This window comes from Malaclemys terrapin, chromosome 4 (assembly GCF_027887155.1).
Source record: "Malaclemys terrapin pileata isolate rMalTer1 chromosome 4, rMalTer1.hap1, whole genome shotgun sequence".
Classification (NCBI taxonomy): domain Eukaryota; kingdom Metazoa; phylum Chordata; order Testudines; family Emydidae; genus Malaclemys; species Malaclemys terrapin.
In genome coordinates this window covers 33,723,116-33,742,990 of record NC_071508.1, presented here as the reverse complement: position 1 = coordinate 33,742,990, position 19,875 = coordinate 33,723,116, and the positions used below count along the sequence as shown (strand labels likewise).

At 47.3% G+C, this 19,875-nt stretch overlaps 1 protein-coding gene across 1 annotated transcript; it reads left to right on the top strand.

The window, feature by feature from the left end:
- The first annotated feature begins 2,250 nt into the window (after window positions 1-2,250).
- Window positions 2,251-19,614, top strand: LOC128836380 (pepsin A-like). Its single transcript, XM_054026616.1, has 9 exons — window positions 2,251-2,333; window positions 6,154-6,310; window positions 6,830-6,947; window positions 9,224-9,342; window positions 11,359-11,558; window positions 17,308-17,424; window positions 17,932-18,067; window positions 18,206-18,298; window positions 19,301-19,614. The coding sequence occupies exons 1-9, from the start codon at window positions 2,278-2,280 to the stop codon at window positions 19,448-19,450; spliced, it is 1,146 nt and encodes a 381-aa protein (XP_053882591.1). The 5' UTR covers window positions 2,251-2,277; the 3' UTR covers window positions 19,451-19,614.
- The last annotated feature ends 261 nt before the right edge of the window (window positions 19,615-19,875 follow it).

Genomic DNA, 19,875 nt, shown 5'->3' with positions numbered 1-19,875 from the left:
GCAGAAGCCTACGCCCTGTGAAGCAGAGGCAGGTGACTGAGTGAAGAGGGCCGGAGTGTTTCCTGAAGACCGCACAGCCCTCCACCCAGACCAGGAGAAGGAACAAACAGAGGCTCTAGAAGCTCTCAGAGCTACCTGGCACCAAACCAGAGCCAGCCAGGAGCATGGCAATTCTTGTGTTCCTAAAACTTGTTCCACGCTGAAGCTTTGTCAGGTTTAAATTCTTGTAATCGAGACATTTTCTGCTGTTTCTGTAGGAGAGCTCATGCATATTCATCAAATATTTTGATCAGGGCATTGAATCACTGGAATAGAATCGCCATGATTTCTAGACTGTCAGCATTAACAGGGCCACCAGCGGGAGGCGATATGGTACACACAGCATCACCCAGACAGGGAGCTGAAGGGAAGGGGCATCAGGGATAGAACTCTCACAGGGAATTCAGCACTGGGGAAAGGTCCCGGACACAAAACTCCAGTATCCCCAGGTTCCTCAATCTGCTTCAGCCCTTATAGGAAGGGTTACCTTGAAAGGTGGGGGAAATGAAGGGGGATTGGTTTCTATGACCTATTTGATCTCTGGCTTATTTACTGAGATAAAGAGGCCCAATTAGTGCCCCTTATGATTAATTTGTCTGGCTATGTGGGCACCTGTCCCACCAGGGTCTGAGACTGAGACCCACCCCCTCTCCCCACTCATCAGACATAGGGACACCAAACATCCATCACTTGACTTGGGCTCAGACTAGACCTAGAGGCCTAGAAGTGGAAGGCTCTGTATGCTAAACCCAATTGATTCCCCAGCTTGTGGCCAGATTGGACTGAGACACAATGAGAAGCAAACAGCTCCCTCTTCTGTTCCTGAACTTGTCAGATGGCCAGTCACCTTGGTTGTGATGCTTCTTAAAAGGATCTTTATTTCAAGCCAGGATTTCCACCATATGGGTTCACGGTGGGTTTATGATTATTAGGCCCTGATTAGCAGGTGAGGGAATGTGGCTCATGATGTGTTTGCTTATCAGGAGCCTGGCAGTGCTAAATGGAAAGTAAACATTGTTGTCTAATCTGATGGGATTTTTATTGTTATTTCAGATAGAGCAGCTGCTCCTGGCATATGGCATAGATCCAACTCCTGTGGATATTCTCCTGCCAGGAACAGGATGGCTGCATTGTCAGGGCTAAGAAGTCAGGCCACCCCACCCATTCAGGCCATTTGGACTTGAACCTATCATCTCTTCCAGGGCCAGGGAATCAGACTCCAGGTTGGGGGCCATCCAGGATCTCCTCCTTTTCTCTCCCTGTAAGGTCTAAGGCATGGTGACCTTACCCTCCGTGACATCTGCTTCCTTATTGCCCTTCAACAATGGCCACCATAGCCCACCAATACCTTAGCCTTGTTATTCCAAAGCACAATTTATGATTTGCCATCAGACACATTGAAGGTAGTCATGTCACACTCATCCACCATTGCACTGTCCACTCACTCCCAAATAAGTAATCACACCCCATCCTTCCCTACCCTCAACTGTCCCTCTAGGAGATGGATGGAGACCACCACCATATTTCACCCAAGCACTGTCAGGCAACAAAAACTTTTGCTATTGAACTGGGTGAGCGAGAACCAGCACCCTAGAGGTGAAAGGCTCCATATCGAATTCCCAAGTCAGACAGTTGCTCATACTGTGAGCAGGCCCTACATCCTATTTCCCAGTCCACAGACTTTAACTCTCTGTGCTGACCTGGGCTCAGATTCAGACCAAACTACCTAGAGGCGTAAAGCTCCATATCCCAATTCCTATAAAGAAACCCGTTACTCATTACATGGCTGTACTGTAACTGGTGCTCAAAGTGTGGAAGGCTCCAGTCCCATTGAGGTACCCTCTCTCACAACATGGGGCCAGACTGGAATGAAGAACCAAGTAGAGAATGTCTCAGTATCCCATTGCAATTCTTCTGTGCCTCCTGTCCCATTCTTTAAAGCTACCCCCAGGCATTGCTTTTCAAAGCTTAGACGACCCTGAACTCTCACACCTTCCCTCTAGACGATGCCCCATTTTCAGGTCACAGCCAAGTGAAGGTGGAAATCTATGGACTTTGAGTGTTCTCCAAAATTTAATTTAAGGACATTTTGGAAGATCTTATCGGGAAGGTTTACATTTCTTATCAGGGCTATTAATGCGATAAGAAAAGCTCTGGGCTGTGTTTTATAAGAAGCAGCACCCAGGCGTTTCTCTACATTCACCACTCATCACCATTGGTTGTGTGTCAGAAAACATCATGAAGTGGCTTCTGCTCCTGAGTTTGGTGGCGCTCTCTCAGTGCCGGGTGACAAAGTGAGTATTGGGGGAACACACCACTTTGGGCTGCTGAATTTGGCTTTCTACATAGCAATGTGTGATTATCAAGGGGAGTGTCTGCACCTCTCTCACTCTCTTCTCTACTTTCCATTCATGTATAGGCAGCAACTGGGAACTACCCCTTAGCTTTGTGTTATAGCAGAGAAATGAGGAAGGAAGGTCTTGTGGTTAAGGCACTGGAGTGGTACTTGAGAGATCTGGGTTAATTCCTGGCTCTAATACAGACTCCATATGTGACCATGGGGAAGTGATGGAGTCTCTCTCTGGGGATCAGTTCTCTGTGATAATATTAGTGTTTATTTTGGATCATATGAACTGGAACCATAAACTCCCTGAACATTAAATCTCACCAAATGAGGGTCAATCCATCCTCATCATCATATCCACTCATTATACTCCACACCCGAACATAGCCACTCTATGAACTTCATACCCTCATATCTCAATGCCTGTACGTTGACCCATCAACCTTTTACCCCCAATCGGGGATATTGCAGATTATGTATGTATTCCTTATGCTATGTGATCTTAAACCAAACTTTGCACCCTCGATAATCCGTATGTTATTCCCTGATAACCACAAACTTCTATGCTCAAACTCTGTTCACTTTTTTTTTTAACATCATCTTAATAAAATTTTTAAATTTGTATTATCACAGCATCTAGGACCCACAAGTCATGGACCAGAACTCCATTGTGCTAGGCACTGGAACACTGTCCCTTCCCTAAGTAGAAAACAACCTTAGTATGAGATAAGAGACAACAGATGGATACAGACAGACCAATGGGGGAGTACAAGTACATGAGGGACAGCGGTCTCTGCACACCAGCAGCCAAACTTTTATTAGTGTTGGGTTTTTTTATAGGCATCATGACAGAGGAGAGGTTTTAAGGAGGGATTTGAAGGAGGACAGTGAGGTAGCTCTGCAGATGTTTATGGGGAGGACCTCCTAACTGTAGGGGGCAGGTGGGAGGAAGCATGAAGGTTCTTGATTGGAAATTTTCCAAGTGGGCAGTGGAGGCTGGCATCATGGGTCAATGGGAGGTGAGTATCAATAGCTTGATAGCAAATGAGGGATGAGAGGTAGGGTGGGATTGATTGAGTGTGAAGGGCCTTGAAAGTAAAGACAAGCAGCTTATGTCTGATGAGATAGAGAGATGCAAAGAGAGGACTTTAATGGTGTCACGGGATGCTCTACTCACTGCTGGATAGTAACTCTTCCTGGCCTCTCTGGGGATTAGTTCTGTGGGGCCAACACCCCTTTCTGCAGTTGCACTCCATCTCTTTGTTGCTTCCTCTTGATCTGCAGACCTTCTGTCACTCCAGGAACTACTGCTGCTGCCTCTTCGTGACTTGGCCCTCTGTCCAGATCACCATGTGGCTTCCCCTTCTGGGGTATCACAGTCCCTTCTTAGGCTCAGGCAGTCTTCCCATTCCCTGCACAGCTGGTGCCACTACCCCAGGGGCTGTTAGGGGAACCCGGACCCGTCCTCTACTCTGGGTTCCAGTTCAGGGACCCTCTAATCAGCAGCCAAGATCTTTGCTGCCACTTTCCCTAAGGCTTTCCTACCAATCTGGCTTCCTCCCCTCTCTGGGTTGGCCAGCCTCCCAGCTTCCTCCTCCCAGGGAGGCTACCTGCCTCTGTAGTCTCAAAACATGCCTCCCTTCTCCTAGGGAGTGACTGCAGCCTATTTCCCTGCAGCCCCCTTCTGCTGTCTGCTCCCGGGCTTTATGGAAGCCCTGCCTGTTCCAGTACAGGTGAGCTTCTTCTAATCAGGGCTATTCTCTCAGCTTTAATTTCCCCATCTTGCTGCCTAATAGGTTAATTGGCCCCTCTGGCCTACCTTAACCCCTTTAGGGGGAGTGTTGGGAGGACACGCCATCACACATGGTCAAAGTGACACACTAGGAAAATTATCTTTGCAGCAGCATTCTGAATGCACATGAGTAGGGCAAGATGGCATTTGTCAAGGCCAGGGAGAAGAATGTTGCAGCAACTAAGACATGAAATGAGGAGAGCTAGGACAAGAGCTATAGCTGTGTGAAGGAAAGGCTGTGTCTCTGAGAGCTTATGCAAGAAGATTTGGCAAGATTTAGACATAGCCCGGACGTGAGGAGCTAGAGGAAAGTCCATGTTGAAGATGACACCAGGATATGGCCTGCGTGAGAGGCAGGATGGTGTGGTTGCCGACAATGATCAAGGAAAGAAATAGTGGGGGAGGGGTTGATGGAAGGAGGAAAATTAGGAGCTCTGTTTTAGTCATTTTGAGGTGGAGCTGACAGTGAGACATCCATGGGGAAATGTCAGAGAGACAGGCCTGTTGGAATTTCTTCCGAGACCCCTTCCTACTTGACTTCCCAAGCACTCAGTTTGACTCCGGATTTCCTCACTCAGGTGTCTTTAGTTGGCATACAGTAAAGCTACGCTGGGCTGATCAGACTCAACTGCAGGGGGTGGATGCAGGGTGCATCACAGATCCAACTATGCCAACTAAAGACACCTGAGTGAGGAAATCCTGCTTCCTTTACATACTTTACATCACATTCATTGCATTTACTATATGTTGTATCACACATTTTGGGATTGGCTTGGTTACTTTGTAGGAACCAATCCCTTTACAGCATACTCTATCCACACCATGTGCGATTTACTCATCTTTATGTTCCCAGCTTATCTTGTACATTGTTACTCTGTCCTTTGTAAATGATTCCCTTGATGTTCCCTGCCTTATATTGGCTAGTTCAGCCATTCTGTCTCTTGGCTTACCACCCACTTACCTGTCCCAGTTAGCACAGACATTCTGTGTTTAGCCTGCTGATCTATTAACCTCCCTAATCCTGTCTCCCAAAAAATGAGGCCTCCCCCCATGTTCAATTACTCCCATCAAGCCTGGCCTACAAGGCCAAGATTTCAGTTTGGACATGAGGAGACAGGTCTAGTGGAGGGCAGTAGATTTGTGAGTTATCGGTAGAGATACAGTAGTGGAATTTATGTTTGTGGATAAGATTGCACAGAGATAAGGGGTAGAAGGATAACAGACAGGGATGAAGGATCCCCACAGAAAGTTGAAGGGTGGATCCACTGAAGGCATCAAAGAGTGATTACAGATGTAAGAGGAGAACCGTGAGAGGAGAGACATGGAAGTTAAGGGAGAACGTGATTTCAAGCAGAACAGCATAGTTGATGGAGTCAAGGTGACGGATCATACTTCCTTTGTCTATCTTGTCTATTTCCTCTGGGTCATCTCTCTGTCATCTCTAGTACACATGGGCTGGGATTTTCCAAGGATCCTATGGGAATTATGTGCTCAAAGTTGGAGGGCGGATCCTCTGAAGGCATCAAAGGAGTGATTACAGATGTAGGAGGAGAACCATGAGAGGAGAGACATGGAAGTTAAGGGAGAACGTGATTTCAAGCAGAACAGCATAGTTGATGGAGTCAAGGTGGCGGATCATACTTCCTTTGTCCATTTTGTCTATTTCAACAGTAACCTCTACAGGGCAGGAACTGTCTCTTTCTATGTATTAGTACAGCTCCCAGAACGTTGAGCCATCTCTCTTCTAGTACATATAGGCTGGGATTTTCCAAGAGTCCTACAGGAATTATGTGCCCAACTCTCATTGACTTTCAGTGCACTGGGCACCCAACTCTTTTGCACTCCTTTCATAATCCTAGGTGTACTAAGGGGTCTCAGTGCAATGTAAAAGCTGGATTGCACTTTAGGCTCTGAACACAAGGCTTGTCTATTGTTTATTTCCTATTGATCGGTCTCTCTCTCTACCCTTGTTGATTAGGGTCTCCCTGAAGAAGGGGAAATCCCTGAGGCAGAACCTTAAGGAACATGGCTTGCTGAAGGATTTCCTGAGGAATCACCCTTACAACGTGGCCTCCAAGTATTTCCCCAACCTGTCCAATGAGTTTGCCAGTGAGCCCCTAACAAACTACATGGACGTGAGTATGGCAGGAGAGCAGGTCTTGTAGCCTCCCTTTCCTCATCAAAGCTTCCCACTTCTCTGCCAAGAGCTGATCTCTCCCTCCTCCCAAAAGTGCCCCAACCGCACTTCCTTACCCATGTGCTTCCAACCAAGCTCCCATTTTGCTGCTGCTAAGAACCTGTGCTGGGCCACCCAGCCCTGATTGGATGAGATTACGAAGAGCACTGGGAACAGCACTCCCAGGGTCTGCTGGCTCCCCCTACTCACCGTCCCCTCTCACACCCTGATATTTATGGGGACTAGGGTTAAAGACTCTGTGCCTCAGATGCCAGTAGGTGCTAGGAGCCATGCTTGGCAAAGTGATGGCAGAGGAACACCAGGTCAGGCTGAGCCTGTAGCGAGGGCACCATAGTCCAGACCCTCAGCTGGTGTAAATCAGCTTGTGTAGCTATAAAGGTTTACACCGGCTACAGATCTAGCCCTTGGATGGCAATGGATCCCTCTCTTTACATCGTTCTTTGTCCTGCTTTGGCAGATGGAGTATTATGGAACCATCTCCATCGGCACCCCACCCCAGGAGTTCTCCGTCCTCTTCGACACCGGCTCCTCCAACCTTTGGGTGCCCTCCGTGTACTGCTCCAGCACAGCCTGCAGTAAGTCACCTGTAACGCCTCTTGTCTTGGCATTCCTGCTGGGCGGGTTGATTGAAATCATAGAGATTTACATTAGTAAGGAGGAACCTTAATTGAAATAATTGATTTTAATCTTACTTTGCATTTGTACTTTTTAGTTATTTTTCTAAAGGAAGTTGATTCTCACTGGTTTGTTACCACTATAAACATGTTGATTTGCAACTAAATATAGCCTTTACATTATATTTGGTACTTTATTTAGCTAATCAGGGGATACACTTAGGGTTGCCAACTGTCTAATCACACAAACCCAAACACCCTTGCTCCGCCCGTGCCCCTTCCCAAAGGCCCCTCCCCAGTCCCGTCCCTTCTTCGAGACCCCACCCAACTCACTCCATCCCCCCTCCCTCTGTCGCTCACTCTCCACAACCCTCACTCACTTTCACCAGCTGGGCCAGGGGGTTGGGGTGCAGGCTCTGGGCTGGGGCCAGGGGGTTCGGAGTGTGGGAGGGGGCACTGGGCTGAGCCTGGGGCAGGGGATTGGAGTGCAGTAGGGGGGAGGGGTGTGAACTCTGGGAATGAGTTTGGGTGCAGGAGGGGGCTCTGGGCTAGGGTAGGGGGTTGGGGTACAGGATACAGGCTTTGGGAGGGAGTTTGGGTGAGGGAGGGGGCTCAGGGCTGGGGGTCAGAGTGGAGGAGGGGGTGTGGTGTGTGGGCTCTGGGAGGGAGTTTGGAGGTTGGAGGGGGCTCAGGGCTGGGGCAGAGGTTTGGAGTGTAGGGTGCAGGCTTTGTCCGGGAGGCGCTTACCTCGGGTGGTTCCCGGTCAGTGGTGCAGCAGGGCTAAGGCAGGCTCCCTGCCTGCCCTGGTCCCATGCCACTCCTGGAAATGGCCAGCATGGCCCCAAGGCGGGTGGGGCGGTTCCGTGCTCTGCCCTTGCCTGCAGGCACCAACCCCACAGCTCCCATTGGCTGGACTTCCCGGCCAATGGGAGCAGCGGAGTTGGCGCTGGAGGTGGGAGGAGCGCACAGAGACCCCCTCGCCCTCCCACCAGGGGCTGCAGGTTCGTGCTGGCTGCTTCTGGGAGCACCATAGGGCCAGGGCAGGCAGGGATCCTGCCTTAGCCTTGCTGCGCCACCAGACTTTTAGCAGACTAAAATCTCCCAGATTGACTTCAGTAGCCTCCGGGAGATAGGGCCTGATTTCGGGAGATTCCCGGTGAAACAGGAGGGTTGGCAACCCTAGATGCACAATGTCAATACTCATTTGTTTACGCAATTATATAGCTTAATATACAATTATTCAGATAAATAATTTGTACGTTGTTTAATTATGTTAGAGAATGGTGAGGGATGCATTTCTTATTTACTATGTAATTACTTTTTGATTTGTGTCAAACTCAATTTGGATGGAAATTGGAATTCACTTTAAAATGCAAAATCCAGCGTTTTAAAAAAATTAGTTAAAACTCCTTTGAATGGGCTGGATACATAAGAAAGAAAAATTTATCAAAACATGTTTTGCATTTAAAAATAACAGATTTATGAAAAAAAGGAAGTGTTATCTGTAATTAGTGAATTGAACTGATTGTTTCTGATCAGCGTGTCCTTCAAGATTTTAGAACTTGTAGATCTCATCCTCTCGCACCTAGTTTTTACTCAGAGAAAGAGGAAAACAGGCATTCCCGCTTTTCAATTTCCAATTAACTTCTTAAGTTGGAATGAACTAATCCGTGAACTGAACTAGTTAATAAACAGATATAAAGAAAGTATTCGCTCTGCACTTGCAGAAGAGGCTACTGCTGTCAAAAGCTTGTTTAGCACCTGAAGAAATTCTGTTTCCAAATTATGAGAGCATTGAAATTCCACCAGTTCCGTTGACTTTCTTTAAAGGCAGAAAACATGCGCTGCTTAATAGTAACCTTTGTATGTAATTTAAATGATTTTAGTGAATTTTAGTAAGTTTAGGCCTATGTTATCCTAATATCAAGGTTAATTTTTTAAATAGGATTTTTTTTAATCGTCTATTTTTATCCACCTCAGAAGCCAGAGAGCAGTAGATCTCCCTCCATTGTTCCTCCATGTACTACATGGTGTTAGAGGGGAAACAGTAAGACAAGAAGCTAGATCCACAAAGGCACTTAGGTGGGGCAATGCTGAGCACTGCAATGCTTGACTCTTAGGCACCCTGTCCCCACTAAGGAATTCATTGCCTGTTTAGGCATCCAGGCTCTCTATACAACACATGGGGAGAGTTACAAGTGTCAGTCTGTGACCATCTGACTCTTCTGTACTTGCAGCAAACCACAACAAATTCAACCCATCAGACTCCTCCACCTATGAGGCCACTAATGAGAGTCTCTCCATCCAGTATGGCAGTGGCAGCATGACCGGATTCCTGGCCTACGACACCGTCCAGGTAAATCACAAGAAAGGATCAAGATTAGGAGTTATGAGGACAAGACGCATCTAGGAATCTAAAGAGGAATTCCACGTGGAGTAAACCGGGAGAGGGGGATAGAGAAAGGGTAGAGAAGAGAGCAGATAAAACCAGAGAAAGAGGTGGGAAACACAGAGCAAGCCAGAGATCATCTGAATTTTTGTATCATGTTAATTTAGATTCTGTTTTACCCACTTACAGAGTGCATCTCATAGGTTGACTCATATTGAAGAGGGTAGGGTGTACAGCACTTCTGCTCCCTACTGTATGGAATAGAGTTGCTCTGCTGTGTGCCATAGATTCATAGATTCTAGGACTGGAAGGGACCTCGAGAGGTCATCGAGTCCAGTCCCCTGCCCGCATGGCAGGACCAAATACTGTCTAGACCATCCCTGATAGACATTTATCTAACCTACTCTTAAATATCTCCAGAGATGGAGATTCCACAACCTCCCTAGGCAATTTATTCCAGTGTTTAACCACCCTGACAGTTAGGAACTTTTTCCTAATGTCCAACCTAGACCTCCCTTGCTGCAGTTTAAACCCATTGCTTCTGGTTCTATCCTTAGAGGCTAAGGTGAACAAGTTTTCTCCCTCCTCCTTATGACACCCTTTTAGATACCTGAAAACTGCTATCATGTCCCCTCTCAGTCTTCTCTTTTCCAAACTAAACAAACCCAATTCTTTCAGCCTTCCTTCATAGGTCATGTTCTCAAGACCTTTAATCATTCTTGTTGCTCTTCTCTGGACCCTTTCCAATTTCTCCACATCTTTTTTAAAATGCGGCGCCCAGAACTGGACACAATACTCCAGCTGAGGCTTAACCAGAGCAGAGTAGAGCGGAAGAATGACTTCTCGTGTCTTGCTCACAACACACCTGTTAATACATCCCAGGATCATGTTTGCTTTTTTTGCAACAGCATCACACTGTTGACTCATATTTAGCTTGTGGTCCACTATAACCCCTAGATCCCTTTCTGCCGTACTCCTTCCTAGACAGTCTCTTCCCATTCTGTATGTGTGAAACTGATTGTTCCTTCCTAAGTGGAGCACTTTGCATTTGTCTTTGTTAAACTTCATCCTGTTTAACACAGACCATTTCTCCAATTTGTCCAGATCATTTTGAATTATGACCCTGTCCTCCAAAGTAGTTGCAATCCCTCCCAGTTTGGTATCATCCGCAAACTTAATAAGCGTACTTTCTATGCTAATATCTAAGTCGTTGATGAAGATATTGAACAGAGCCGGTCCCAAAACAGACCCCTGCAGTACCCCACTCGTTACGCCTTTCCAGCAGGATTGGGAACCATTAATAACAACTCTCTGAGTACGGTTATCCAGCCAGTTATGCACCCACCTTATAGTAGCCCCATCTAAATTGTATTTGCCTAGTTTATCGATAAGAATATCATGCGAGACTGTATCAAATGCCTTACTAAAGTCTAGGTATACCACATCCACAGCTTCACCCTTATCCACAAGGCTCGTTATCCTATCAAAGAAGCTATCAGAGGTCCTCTATAGGACCTCTATAGGTCCTATAGAGTCAGTGACTATAGGAGTTTCTCCTTTGTATGGCAGGGAGGCTTTTAGAGGAGGAGGATCTCAGTTTTCCCTCTGCTGTTGGCATGAAGTGTGGAGTGAGTGTGGCATCCAGAATAGGAACAACTGCTAAATCCTACGTGATCAAAGGGTTTTTATAGGATTGTTAATACATATAATACCCATTCAAATTATTCTCAATGCTGAGGCCTCATTCTGATCTCATGCTGGTAACTCTGCCCACTTCAGTTGAACGATTTTACAAAGAATGAAATCAAAGTCAGACCCATTAGCGCCTACACACGTAATCGTCATTCATAGGCTACTCCTATATGGGGGGAGAACAGAGTTCAGCCTCTGAGAACTCCCCACCTATGAATTTCCCTCTGGTAGGACTTAACAGCTTCTCCTCAGACGTAGCATGTGTCTGATTGTCCCCATCTCTCCCCCAAGGCTGGAGGAATTGTGGACACCAAACAGATTTTTGGCCTGAGTGAAACTGAGCCCGGCACAGCCTTTGAGTACTCCGAATTTGATGGGATCCTGGGTCTGGCCTTCCCAAGCATCGCCTCTTCTGGAGCTACCCCCGTCTTCGACAACATGATGAATGAGGGTTTGGTGTCCCAGGACCTCTTCTCTGTCTACCTGAGCTCGTAAGTCAGGGCTGGAAACAGCCCATCTGCTGCAGTGAGATTACTGTTCCTATAGCGCCTCTCACACTGAGTGATCCCTGCAACGTTTGCATCAGAATTCCCCCAAAGCAGCTGTGACGGGTTTGGTCACAGAGACCCCCTTAGGACTGTCACCTGAGGTGCTGAAGTTACCTCTGAGCCCCTTTTCCCTGCCAGCTTGGGACTCCAGAACCCTGACTTGTTGAGCCAGACACGCTAGCCTGCTGCAACACAGACCCAGGTCTGGTCAACGCTCCTGAAGTTGCAGACTTTAACCAAAAACTGCTCAGCAGAGACTAGATTACTAGATCGCACTGTTGCCAGGCGACGGCAGGTGTATGTAATTGGAGACTCTTTACTGAGGAGATTGGACAGGCCTGTGACCAGGGCGGACCCGGAGAACAGAAGGGTGTGTTGTCTACCGGGTGCAAAGATACGCGATGTGGACCTGCGGTTGAAAAGGATCCTAAAAGGAGCAGGTAAGAACCCCTTGATAATCCTTCATGTAGGAACGAATGACACGGCTAGGTTCTCGTTAGAGAGAATCAAGGGAGATTATGCCAGGCTGGGGAAGACTCTCAAGGAGATAGAGGCTCAGGTTATCTTTAGTGGGATTCTGCCTGTTCCGAGGGAAGGGCAGCAAAGGGCTGATAGGATTGTGAGGATAAATAGTTGGCTAAGGGAGTGGTGCTATAAGGAGGGCTTTGGGATGTATGGCCACTGGGAGGCTTTCGGGGACAGACACCTGTTCTCACGGGATGGGCTTCACCTGAGTAGGGAAGGAAATAGACTTCTGGGAGGGAGGCTGGCTCATCTTATCAAAAGAGCTTTAAACTAGGAAGTTTGGGGAGATGGTTGGGAGATGCACAGTTAATCTCCACGCCAGTTTCCGGTATTGAAAAGCTGAGTGTAATAAGAGGAGACATAGCCGGGGAGATGAGATTGGACATAGGAGGGACAGGGGGGACGAACACAAAGAGGCCCGCAACATACAGTGCTAGTAATGGGAGACAGGCTAAACGACATACATTAGGCTGTTTGTACACCAATGCGAGAAGCCTAGGTAATAAAATGGAGGAATTGGAGCTCTTGGTCTGAGAATTGAAACCGGATATCGTAGGAATAACTGAAACGTGGTGGAATGGCGGTCACGACTGGAACGCAGGTATGGAGGGGTATGCGCTGTTTAGGAAAGACCGGGATAAAGGTAAAGGTGGGGGGGTGGCATTGTATGTCAATAGTGAAATAAGCTGTAAAGAAATAATAGTGGATGGAATAGATAACACAGAGTCCGTCTGGGCGATACTCAAGCTGGGTAAAAGTACTACTAGAGCCTCTCCGGGGATAGTGCTTGGGGTGTGCTATAGACCGCCGGGATCGACCCAGGATATGGATAAGGAATTGTTTAATGTATTAAGGGAGGTAAATACTAATAGAAACTGTGTAATTATGGGGGACTTTAACTTCCCGGATATAGATTGGGGAACAAACGCTAGTAGCAATAATAGGGCTCAGATGTTCCTAGATGTGCTTGCGGATCAATTCCTTTATCAAGTGGTAGCTGAGCCGACGAGGGGGGAGGCCATTTTAGATTTGATTCTGGTAAGTAGTGAGGACCTTGTTGAGGAAGTGGTAGTGGGGGACAACTTGGGCTCCAGTGATCATGAGCTAATTCGCTTTAAACTAAATGGAAAGAGTACCAGAATTAAGTCAAAGACTAGGGTTTATAATTTTAAAAAGGCCAATTTTAACAAATTAAGGGGACTGGTAAGGGAAGTGGATTGGGCAAACGTATTAAGGGACCTAAAGGCAGAAGAAGCCTGGGATTACTTTAAGTTAAAGATGCAAGAGCTGTCAGAGGCCTGTATCCCCAAAAAGGGAAAAAGATTACTAAGCAAGAGACTTAGACCGAGCTGGATGAGCGACCGGCTGAAAGGGGCGATTAGGAAAAAACAGAAAGCGTACAAAGAGTGGAAGAGGGGAGGGATCAGTAAGGAAACTTACCTTAGTGAAGTCAGAGAATGTAGAGATAGAGTGAGAAAGGCCAAAGGCCGGGAAGAGTTGGACTTAGCGAGGGGAATTAAAAGTAATAGTAAGAGGTTTTACAGCCATATAAATAGGAAGAAAGCAAAGAAAGAAGAAGTGGGACCGCTGAAGACTATAGCCGGAGAGGAGATTAAAGATAATCTAGGCATGGCGCAATATCTCAATGAATATTTTGCATCGGTGTTTAATGAGGCCAATGAAGGTATTAGGGATACTAGCACCGTTACAGAGGGGCATACGGGATGGGGGATTACCGCATCCGAGGTAGAAACAAAACTAGAACGCCTTAATGGGACTAAGTCGGGTGGACCGGACGATCTTCATCCGAGAATATTGAAGGAATTGGCGCGGGAAATAGCAGGCCCATTAGCGACTATATTTAATGAATCTGTAAACTCGGGGGTAGTCCCGTTAGACTGGAGAATAGCCAATGTGGTTCCTATTTTCAAGAAAGGGAAAAAAAGTGACCCGGGTAACTATAGGCCTGTTAGTTTAACATCAGTAGTGTGCAAGGTGCTGGAGAAGATTCTGAAAGAGAAACTAGTTGAGGACCTTGAAGTTAATGGCAAATGCGATAAATTACAGCATGGTTTTACGAAGGGCAGATCGTGCCAAACGAATCTGATCTCCTTCTTTGAGAAAGTAACGGACTTATTAGATAAGGGAAATGCGGTGGACCTAATATACCTGGATTTCAGTAAAGCGTTTGATACAGTACCCCATGAGGAACTATTGGTTAAAATGAAAAACATGGGGATCGATATGAAAATCCAGAGGTGGATAGGGAATTGGTTAATGGGGAGAATGCAGCGGGTCGTATTAAAGGGTGAATTGTCGGGTTGGAGGGAGGTTACTAGTGGAGTGCCTCAAGGTTCGGTTTTGGGACCCATCTTATTTAATCTATTTATAACTGACCTCGGGACCGATTGCAAGAGTGGGCTGATAAAGTTTGCGGATGATACGAAGGTGGGAGGAGTTGCAAACTCGGAGGAGGATAGGGATATTCTGCAGGGAGACTTGAATGAGCTTGTGAATTGGAGTATCAGAAATAGGATGAAATTTAATAGTAAAAAGTGTAAGGTGATGCACTTGGGGACGAATAATAACAATTTTAGTTACAAGATGGGGACGCATTGGTTAGAAGTAACGGAAGAGGAGAAGGACCTAGGGGTCCTTGTGGACCGCAGGATGACTATGAGTCGGCAATGTGACGTGGCGGTGAAAAAAGCCAATGCGGTCTTGGGATGTATTAGGCGAGGTATATCTAGTAGAGATAGGGAGGTCCTGCTTCCGTTGTATAAGGCGCTGGTGAGACCTCATTTGGAGTACTGTGTGCAGTTCTGGTCTCCAATGTTTAAAAAAGATGAACTCAAACTGGAACGGGTGCAGAGAAGGGCGACTAAGATGATCAGAGGAATGGAAAACCTGTCGTATGAAAAGAGATTAGAGGAGCTTGGGTTGTTTAGTCTGACAAAGCAAAGGCTGAGGGGGGATATGATTGCTATCTTTAAATATATCAGAGGGGTTAATACAAGGGAGGGAGAGGAATTATTCCAGTTTAGTACTAATGTGGACACGAGAACGAATGGATACAAACTGGCCGGGGGGAAGTTTAGGCTTGAAATTAGACGAAGGTTTCTGACCATCAGAGGGGTGAAATATTGGAACGGCCTTCCGAGGGAAACGGTGGGGGTGACAGACCTGTCTGGTTTTAAGATTAAGTTGGATAAGTTTATGGAGGGAATGGTTTAATGGTAAAACATAGTAGCCAAGGAAAACCAAGCAATGGTACATGAACAGCATAATGGCCAACAAGGGTCAGGCTAGAGACTCTTGCCTATATGCTCGGGGTATTACTGATCGCCATATTTGGGGTCGGGAAGGAATTTTCCTCCAGGGTAGATTGGCTGAGCCTCTGGAGGTTTTTCGCCTTCCTCCGCAGCATGGGGCAGGGATCACTAGCAGGAGGGTCCCAGCCGATTGAAGTCACTAAAACACAGGATTGGGGACTTCAACGGTAGAGTCCAGGGAAGGGTCTTGCGGCCTGCAGCATGCAGGGGGTCAGACCAGATGATCATAATGGTCCCTTCTGACCTTAATGTCTATGAGTCTATGAGTCTATGAGTCTGTCTCCAGCATCCGACACTCAGTTCCCAATGGGATCCAAACCCCAAATAAATTCGTATTACTCTGTACAATGCTTATACAGGGTAAACTCATACATTGTCCGCTCTCTAATAACACTGATAGACAGATATGCACAGCTGTTTGCTGCCCCAGGTATTGATCACTTACTCTGGGTTTACTAATAAACAAGAGTGATTTTATTAAATATAAAAAGTAGGATTTAATACTTCCAATGGTTCCAAGTAATAGCAGACAGAACAAAGTAAGTCACCAAACAAAATAAAGCAAAAGCATGCAAGTCTAAGCCTAATACATTAAGAAACTGATTACAGGTAAAAGCTCACCCTCAGAGATGTTCCAATAAGCTTCTTTCACAGACTAGACTCCTTCCTAGTCTGGGCCCAGTCCTTTCGCTGGTACAGTCTTTGTTAGTTCCAACAGGCATCTTAGGTGGAAACTAGGCGTTTCTCATGACTGGAAGCCTCCTTTATTCTGTTCCACCCCCTTTTATAGCTTTGATACAAGGCAGGAATCTTTTGTCTCTCTCGGTCCCTATGCCTTCTTCTAAATGGAAAAGCCCCAGGTTTAAGATGGATTGCAGTATCAGCTCACATGTCCTGTGAGATTCCAAGCCTTCATTTTTCCTGGCCTGACTGACAGGAAGGCTTGCAAGTAAACAGAGCCATTTACAACCAATTGTCCTAGTTGATGGGAGCCATCAAGATTCCAAACCACCATTAATGGCCCACACTTTGCATAACTACAATGGGACTTCAGAGTTATATTTCATATTTCTAGTTTCAGATACAAGAATGATACATTTATACAAATAGGATGAACATACTCAGTAGATTATAAGCTTTGTAATGATACCTTACAAGAGACCTTTTGCATGAAGCATATTCCAGTTCCATTATATTCACACTCATTAGCATATTTTCATAAAATCATATGGAGTGCAACATCACACATTCTGTGCTGGTGATGTAAGTTTTTGGGATCAGAAATGAACACTACTATCTCTAATGATTATATTAAAGCATCAGGGCCATATCAAGCACTGCCCAGGGCCACATCAAGCACTGCCCAGTGCCGAAGTAGGTCATCTGTATTACATTGACTCCTGGGGGAAAAGTTCCCCCAAACGTGTCACTCACATGGTTCCCTCACTTAGCATCTTCTAGCACCAGACAGAACTATCTACTTGGTACTGACTCAGAGGAAAGAGCAGCACCTACTGAGTGACTGACACCACTGCCTCAAACACCTGGGCCTTTCCTTGAAGGTTTCCTATCCAGTTTTAGGGCAGGTCCAATCATGATTAGCTTTTGAGATCTAGCAAGAGACAGGGGAAAGTGATATTAAAATAGGGGGTGAGACACCGCTTTCATCCAACCATCTTGTCCTTACTCTGCTACTAGATGCTGATGTGCCCAGCTCTGATTCTACCCCAGCACTCCCCAGCTGTGGTCCTTTTCTAACAGACGGCGCGTTTCCTATTGTCTTGTTAGCCGATCATTCATGGATCTTCCTTGACTCTCCTTTCTCCCTTCTCCAGTGATGAGCAGAGTGGGAGCTTCGTGATGTTTGGTGGCATCGACTCATCTTACTACTCTGGGAGCCTCAACTGGATCCCTCTCTCTGCTGAGACTTACTGGGAAATCACCATGGACAGGTATCACCCACCCCTTGGCCTCCCCTTCATTGTGCCACCTTGAGGAGACAGGCAAAAGGAGATGTAGGGGAAGCTTAAATTACAGAGTCTAGACAAGATGAGAGACACGGGAGTCAGAATCATGCCTTCCTTGGAGCTATAGGAAAGGGGCTCACCAGCGAGGAGGTTAGATCAGTCATTCTCCACCTCGTCCACACCAGGAACCTTCATCTGGCCAGTTCTGCTTAGCAATAAAGGAAAGGGCTTGGTGGTCACGACCCCTTGACATCTGTTTGTGACCCCCAGGCTAGATCGGTCACAGTCTCAGAAGGCTGTAGGATGAGGTGCAACGGGCAATAGCCAAGAAAGGTTGAGGCTGAAACATCAGGGGAAAGTTCTTGGCAGTCGTAGCAAGGGGGCGGTGGGGCAGCTCCACCCTGCAGGCCTCTCACTGCTGCCTCGTGGGCTGAGTGGGAATGAGATTGGGAGTGTTTCTAGGGACGTCCCCCCTGACTCTCTCTCTTCCAGCATCACCATGAATGGAGAGACCATTGCTTGCTCTAGTGGCTGCCAGGCTATAATTGACACTGGCACTTCTCTGCTGGCTGGGCCTTCTACTGGCATCTCCAACATCGAGTCCTACATTGGCGCCAGCGATGGCACGGTAAGGGCAGGGATCAGAGACGGACACTTTTAGAGCTATCTGCTACACATGGATGTGATGCTCCATCTCTCTCATTGGAGGGCCTAGTGGCCAAGACATGCCTAACCTTTCCTCCATGTGTTAACTTCCTCCCTGCAGATCAGCTGCAGTGCCATGAGCAGCCTGCCCAACATCGTCTTCAACATCAATGGCATCGAGTTCCCTGTGCCCGCCAGTGCCTACATCATTGATGTGAGTGTTCTCCTCAGAAAGCCGCCTTGGGGCCTCTTAACGAGGGCTTGTGCCTGAGGCCATTGCACTGAGCATGCTGGCAACTGCCCCCTGCACAGCCGGCATGAGCCTGCAGGAGCATCACTGAGACGCAGCTCAGACTCTGTCCCCAGTATGAGAGTGGGGAGGTAGAGAGCTCTTCCCCCAAAGGGATCCAAGGGGAGGGACGGTCAAAATCAAGGAAGGCCCACAGTGAAAGTCACATACCGCAAGAGAAGTAAAGCAGCCTGTAGAGCTGGCCACCGTAGGAGATCACCAGGGCAGGGGCCTTACTGGGCTGGGAGAGAATTAAATGAGCAGCTACCCAAGCTGGGAGGTTAGATCAAGAGAGATCACTGCCTTGCGCTCCAGGGCATGGGTACCTGGACATCAGGAAGGAGTTTTCCTCCCCCATGATAAAAGTTTGCTCCCATCTGGGGAGGAACATGTAAGCTGTTTAACAGCACACAACACCAGCTGATAGCAGGTAGTGGGGAAGTCCAAATCCACTTATAATCACAGCAGGATTTCTGGTGGCAGAAAGTAATTGCTCCCTTTGGAATCCGGCCAGGAGCCTGGGGAGAGCATGCTTTGTCTCCCCAAGGGATGTGTCATGAACAGAAGTGGTAAGAACCTTGCTTTTCTTCCCATTTGAAAGTTTGCACTCCTTAGCCTCAGACCCTCACCCCTGAGGCACTGAGGCTGTTCTGAGGCCCAGATCCACAAAGGTAGGTCAATAGGGGTTAGGTATCTAAATAGCTCCAAACATTGGGGACCAACTCACCAGTGCCACTCCCTATGGCCCATAGAGATCTCCCATCAAAGCCCCGACCCAGCCTAATGCTCCTTAGCTTGGGAGCTTTGAGAGCCCAGCAGAAGATGGTACAGGCACAGGCACAGGTATGTGCAAGCTCTACAGGATGATAACTCAAGGGATTATTGAAGTTCCTGCCCAATAATTATGTCCTATTTTTCCTGGTGCAGGACTCTGGCTCTTGTAGCTCTGGCTTTGAAAGCATCGACGTCCCCACCTCCTCTGGAGAGCTCTGGATCCTTGGAGATGTCTTCATCCGCCAGTACTACGTTGTCTTCGACAGGGCCAACAACCAGGTGGCCCTGGCCTCTGTGACATGAACACAGCGCCATCCCTAGGACACTGCCATGGAACACTGACCCTGGAGAGTCTCTATTTCTCTAGAGCCCCAACACTGCGTATCGGTCTAGTGACCCCACCCCACACTCACCCTCTGTCCTGTAATTTTACCCACAGTAGAATAAAGTAATATAAGTGCATTCGAGTGAATTGTTTCTCTTTGATGGGGTGAATGACTCAGATTCCACTGTGACGGGTTGGATCACAGAAACCCCCTTGGGAGCTGCCACCCGATGTGCAAAGACTACCCCTGCTCCTGTTTTCCCTGCCAGCTCAGGACTCCAGCACCCTGTCTTGCTGAGCCAGGCACTCCAGTCTGCTCTAACACAGACCCAGGGTCTGAATCACTTGTCCCAAAGCTGCAAGTTTACCTGAAAACAGCTCACAGTAGTGTGCTTGTCTTTAG